At 43.4% G+C, this 6768-nt stretch overlaps 1 protein-coding gene across 1 annotated transcript in view; it reads left to right on the top strand.

Moving 5' to 3' along the window:
- EBPL (EBP like) overlaps positions 1-6768 on the top strand; it is an 85652-nt gene that overhangs the window by 68370 nt on the left and 10514 nt on the right. The window contains exon 2 of the mRNA XM_007946372.1: positions 1237-1306. Coding sequence (XP_007944563.1) covers positions 1237-1306 — 70 coding nt within the window. The remainder of the gene's footprint in view (positions 1-1236; positions 1307-6768) is intronic.

Genomic DNA, 6768 nt, shown 5'->3' on the forward strand with positions numbered 1-6768 from the left:
TTCCGAATTTTCCTTCCTGGCCCACGCACCAAATGTTGGGCCTGTGTTCGGAAAGGAATGTTGACATGAGGAAGCCACCACAGACACGATAATGTAAAAACAAAAGGAAAGTTTATTTGCTAGCGTGAGCTAGGGTCCCTGCTCTCACTGATGCAGCGGCTTGGGCAAAAGACCCCGTGCTCTTTTACTATCGCATTTTTATAGGAAAAATATAGGGTGGAGTAGCACCAGGGCAAAGGGATACAGATGATTGGTTGTTGCTAAGGGGTTTAGGGCAGGGGTCTGAGATGTTGGGGGGGGTGTTGGAATCACCCGGCTCCAAAGTCTAGTTAGGGAATTACTATCTAAGGAGGATGTAAAACCCTGATGCATGGGAGACTTGCAGGAGCCAGGTAAATCTCTGATACGTGCGGAATCCGGGGGTCTGATACGTGCCGAAATCCAGAGGGGTCTGATAAAAGCCCTGAAGCATGGGACGTGTTAGAATCCCTGACACTAAAGGCTTCTGGTTAAAAATTTACTTGGAAGCCATTAGGACTTAAGCCTCACAGTGCCTAAGGCATTTGACTGCTAACCAGAAGGCTGGTGGTTCAAACCCACCAGCCACTCCTTGGAAGGAAGATTGGGCAGTCTACTTCCAAAGAGATACCCCCTTGGAAACTATGAATCTGATTAAACTTGATGGTATGAATCTGATATGACTTGATGGCAGCATTTGTTTGTTTTTGTATGAGGCAGTGAGTTAGTTAGTTTGTCTTTGTATGGGATCACATTGACAACAGCAACTTGAAAGATTAGATAGGGGCCTTAGGGGGCAATGAGCTTATCTTAATGGAGGAGGAACAACTTGGAGAAGGAGGATGAGAATAATCAATGTCACAGAATTGTACATGTAGAAACTATTGAATTTGTGTATGTTCTGCTGTGTATATTCTCAACAACAAAAAATATATAAATTATAAAAAAAAAAAAAACCCTATGAACATAGATTTACCCTGACATACGTGGGGTTACCATGAGTTTAAGTTGGCTTGGCAGCTGGTCATATCTGTTTCCAAGGTCAGGCTTCTAGCTCCCCTCAGGGCCACATTCCATGGGGTTGTGTGAATTGCACTGCTTTGAAAGGCCCAACCAGGGTGTGGGCTTAGGGGATTGTGTGGTAGAATGCAACTGTCTCTGAACTGCTACCATGTGATTGTGATGCTAAATGAGCATGTGTCTTTGTTTTCTTTCTAGGAAGGCGCTTTTGTTTATTTGGCTCTTGTAGGAAACATTGCAGAATCAGAGGGCTTGCTTGCTTCATTGTGTAAGTAATTAAAAATGTTTGCCACTTGAAATCTTTGAGGAGATTAATTGCAAGTGTTAAATCTGTGTACCATATTGTGTTTGATTCCACTGATATGAAGTGTCCAGAATAGTCATGTCTTTAAACACAGAAAATAGATTAGTGTTTGCCAAGGACACGGGGGGGGGGGGGGGGCTGGGTGACACAAACAGTTAACAGGTAAAGGCACTCAGTTGCAAACTAGCAGGTTGGAAGTTAGAGTCCACCCAGCAGTGCCTTGGAAGAAAGACTTGGTAATCTGTTTCTGAAAAATCCACCATTGGAAACCCTATGGAGCACAGTTCTATCCTGACACACATGGCGTCACCCTAAGTCAGGATCAACTTGATGGCAACTGGTATTGGTAGGTCTGGGGTATTGGGGAAAATGGGGAGTGACTGCTAATGGGTACGGATTTCTTTTAGGAGTGTTGAAAATATTTTAAAATTAAATTGTAGGGATGGCTGCACAACTCTATGAATATAACAACCTTTAGATTGTAAACTAATGGGGGAAGTATGGAAATTATATCTCAATAAGGAGATACATATATATATATATATATACACACACATATATATTTATACACACATACATATATATATATATGTACATATACATATATATATGTACAAATATACATGTATATATAAACAACCAAACCAAACCCACTGCCGTCGAGTTGATTCCGACTTACAGCGATCCCCATTGAGTTTCCAAGGTGGTAAATCTACAGAAGTAGATGCCCAGTCTTGCTTCTGCAGAGTAACTGGTGGGTTTGAACCACTGCGGTGTAGTAAATTACTTAGTGTGGCTTTTCTACCCATAAGTCTTTGTAAACTCCAAGGTGGGAATTGCTATTAGCAACTGAGGAGATCCTGATTTTAAAGTCTCCCAGCTGGGTTATTTCTGTTGGGCGTGACAATGTTCTGGGAGGTTCCCACTCTCTCTCACGTGCTTAGAGTTCTGATGCTATGATTGGCTAGTTTGACCACCCTTCCGGGCCCAAAAGGAGGCCTCCTGGAGGCAGAGCTCTCTTGGACTGCTGGTTGAGGAAGACGTGCTGCTGAAAGAGACACGCACCCTGGGAAGAGACACGTGCTACTGGGAAAGAGGCGCAAGAGACACGCATCGCTGAGTGAGACACCGAGGGACCAGCACTGCTGGGAAAGAGACTGTGAGAGACTGTTGGCTGAGGGATGATGGGCTGGAGAGAGAGATTGAGCGTTCTTCCTGAACTTGAATTGTAGTCTGGTGCTTCCCTAATAAACCCCATAATCTGTGAGCTCTGTGTGGCCACTGCAGTGAATTACCGAACCCAGGAGAGAGGTGGTGGGTGCTTTGGGAGGAACGGTTGGTGGTGAAAGGGCTGGAGGGAGGCACCATGTCTGACCTTGCAGTAATAGGCCTTGGGTTACTGCTGGTAATCCTGTCTTCCTCTTGTGGGATTAGAGGAAGTCAGAACATGTGGCCCCCTTGCCCTTTTTGCAACCACCAACCTTCTGGTTAGCCGTCAGATGCCTTAGACACTGTGCTACCGGAGCTCCTTAAAACAAGTCCATGAGAGCCAAAATATGATCTTGATTATGTCCCACCTGAATCTAGAGATCATCTGAAGAACAGATTTGATGACCCATTGAACACCAGTGACCAAAAACCAGATGAGTTGTGGAATGACATCAAGAACATCATCCATGAAGAAAGTAAAAAGTCATTAAAAAGACAGGAAAGGATGGAAAGACCAAAATGGATGTCAGTAGAGACTCTGAAACTTGCCCTTGAATGAGAGTAGCTAAAGCAAATGGAAGAAATAATGAGATAAAACAGCTGAAGAGAATATTACAAAGGGCAGCTCAAGAAGACAAAATCAATTATTATAATGAAATATGCAAAGACCTGGCATTAGAAAGGGAAGAACATGCCCGGCATTTCTCAGGCTGAAAGAACAGAAGAAGAAGTTCAAGCCTCTAGTTGCAATATTGAAGGATTCTATAGGGAAGACAGGCACTCTGGTGGCGTAGAGCCTAAGGCATTTGACTGCTAACCAGATAGCTGGCAGTTCAAACCCATCAGCCACTCCTCAGAAGGAAGATTGGGCAATCTACTTCCATAGTGAAACTGCCTCGGAAACCCAAGGAGGGGTCGCTATGAGTTGGATCTGACTCAACAGCATTAAGAGAGAGAGAGAGAGAGAGATGGGGAAGATACCGAATGATGCGGGAAGCATCAAAAGCAGATGGAATGAATACACAGAGTTGCTGTACCAAAAAGAATTGATCTGTGTTCAGCTATTTCAGGAGGTAGCATATGATCAAGACCCAATGCTATTGAAAGAAGTCCAAACTGCACACTGAAGGAGTTGGTGAAAAATAAGGCTCCAGAAATTGACAGAATACCTACTGAGATGTTTCAACAAATGGATGCACTGCTGGAGACATTTACTTGTCTATGCCAAGAAATTCTAAAGACAGCTGCCTGGGCAACTGACTGGAAGAGATTGATATTTGTGCCCATTCCCCAGAGAGGTGGCCTGACAGAATGTTGAAATTATCAAATAATATCATTAATATCACACACAAGTAAAATTTTACTGAATATGATTAAAAAATGGTTGCAGCAGCATATTGACAGGGAGCTTCCAGAAATTTGAGCTGGATTCAGAAGAGGATATGGAATGAGGGATCTCATTGCTGATGTCAGATGGGTATTAGCTGAAAGCAAAGAATATCAGAAGGATGTTTACCTGTGTTTTGGTGACTATGCAAAGGCAGTTGACTGTGTGGATCATAAAAAATTATGGATAACATTGTGAAGATTGGGAATTCCAGAACAGTTAATTGTACTCATGAGGAACCTGTAAATAGACCAAGAGGCTGTGATTTGAACAGAATAAGGGGATACTACATGGTTTAAAATCAGGAAGGGTGTGTGTTAGGGTTGTATCCTTTCACTGTACTTATTCAATCTGTATACTGAGCAAATAATCTGAGAAGCTGGACTATATGAAGAAGAACGCGGCATCAGGATTGGAGGAATACTCATTAACAACGTGCAATATGCAGAACACAACCTGGCTTGCTGAAAATGAAGATGACTTGAAGCACTTACTGACGAAGATCAAAGATTACAGTCTTCAGTATGGATTACACCTTGTGGTAGTTAAGGTTGTGTGTCAACGAGGCTAGGCCTGGTTTTGAGTGGTGGGGCAGCTGCATGTAGTTATGGAGATTGGTAATCTGCTCCATGGTGAAATTTACTGGAGCCTTAGGGATGTGGTCTGCTTCTAGTATATAAGGAGAAGTGTTGAGAAAGGTCTGCAGCTTTTGACACACTTGAATCCTGCATGTAGCCAAGTCTTCATTTAATAGCCTGCCATGTTTCCTGTTTATCTTGAGACTGTCCCCAGGACTTGAACTAGTGGCCTGCCATGTTGTGTGGGAATTTGCGACTGTGCCATTATTTGTTGACTTTGGGTTTGTCAGCCTCAGCAGCCAGCAGCTGCCTAAGTGAAGAGACACCTCTTGTTCCAGTGGGCTAGGAGCAAGAGGCAGAGCTGAAGCCCAGGGTTTACGAGCTTTCATCTAGCCCCTGGAGATGGAACTTGGACTTCTAGCCTCCAAAATTGTAAGAGAATAAACTCCTGTTAAAGCCATCCACCTGTGGTGTTTCTGTTAGGCACAAAGTAACCAAAACACACCTCAACCTAAAGAAAACAAAATTCCTCACAACTGGACCAATGAGCAGCATCACGATAAATAGAGAAAAGATTGCAATTGTCAGGGATTTCATTTTACTTGGGTCCCAACACAGTTAACACATGTGAAGCAGCAGTCAAAAAATCAAATGATACATTGCACTGGGCAAATCTGCTACAAAAGACCTCTTTAAAGTGTTAAGAAGCAAAGATGTCACTTTGAAGACTAAGGTGAGCCTAACCCAAACCCTGGTATTTTCATTTGCCTCATATGCATGTGAAAGCCGGACAGTGAATAAGGAAGACCAAAGAAGAGTTGATGCCTTTGAATTATGGTGTTGTAGAAGAATACTGAAAATACCATGTACTGCCAAAAGATGAACAAATCTGTCCTGGATGAAGTGCAGCCAGAATGCTCCTTATAAGCAAGAATGGCCAGACTTCGTCTCACCTTCTTTGATCACATGGTCAGAAGGGACAATTTTCTGGAGAAGGTTATCATGCTTGGTAAAGTAGAGGGTCAATGATAAAGGGGAAGGCCCTCAACAAGATGGACTGACACCATAGCTGCACAATGGCCTCAGGTAATAGCAAAGATTGTGAGGATGGTACATGACTGGCAGTGTTTTGTTCTGTTGTACACAGGAACCCTATGAGTTGGAGTCAACTCGACAGCACCTAATAGCAACGATATATAAATCTGCAATGAGTGCTGTGTGAAGGGTGTGTAGTATTAAAACTGCATGTTTTCGTGCTTTTATTATCAACTTTTCCTTTTAATTGTAGGTATATATCACTAGTCCTGTAGATAATTTCCAAAATCTTGTTCTACAGAGATAACTAACTAGTCTACAAAATTTTCTTTGTCTTCTTCATGCTCACTGTATTAGTTCTCTACTGCTGCTGTAACAGAAATACCACAAGTGGATAGCTTAACAAACAGGAATTTATTCTCTTACATTTAGGAAGCTAGAAGTCCAAGTTCAGAGTGCTGGCTCTACGGGCTGGGTGAAGGCCCCTCAATCTTAGGCTTTAGCTTTTCCTCTTATTCCAGTTCCACAAAGGCTGGAGGCGTCTCTTAACTCACATAACTGCTGGCTGCTGAGGGTGATGGACCCAAGGTCAGCAGGTAAAATGGCACGGATCAGCAGGCAACACGGCTGGCCACTTATTCAAGTCTAGGAACAATCCCAAGACTGGCAGGCAACACCACAGGTCACTGAGATGAAGACTCAGCCAAATGCAGGATCCAGATGTGCCAAAGGGCTAGCAACCTTTCTCAAAGCCTCTCCTTATATACTGGAAACAGGCTACAACCCAAAGACAACTACTTAGCTTCTCACAGCAGATTTCACCATGGAGGTGATTACAATCTCATCAGGGAGAATAAGTACATCCAGCTGCCCAGCCACTCAAAACCATGACTCAGCCAAGTTGGCACACAACCTTAACTACAACACTGTAAACCAGTCAACATTCAACCAATTAGTATTGACTACTTATCTCTATGGAAGTAGATTGCCCAGTCTTCCTTCTGAAGGGTGGCTGGTGGGTTTTAACCACCAGCCTTCTGGTTAGCAATCAAATGCCTTAGGCACTACACCACCAGAGCTCCTAATTACAGGTACTAACAAATGTTGTTGTTGTTGTTAAGTGCCGTCGAGTCATTTCCGACTCATAGCGACCCCATGCACAGCAGAACAAAACACTGCCCGATCCCGCGCCAGCCCCACAATCCCTGCTATACTTG

Source organism: Orycteropus afer, unplaced genomic scaffold, assembly GCF_000298275.1.
Source record: "Orycteropus afer afer isolate SDZICR_OR568_19922 unplaced genomic scaffold, OryAfe1.0 scaffold00157, whole genome shotgun sequence".
Lineage (NCBI taxonomy): Eukaryota > Metazoa > Chordata > Mammalia > Tubulidentata > Orycteropodidae > Orycteropus > Orycteropus afer.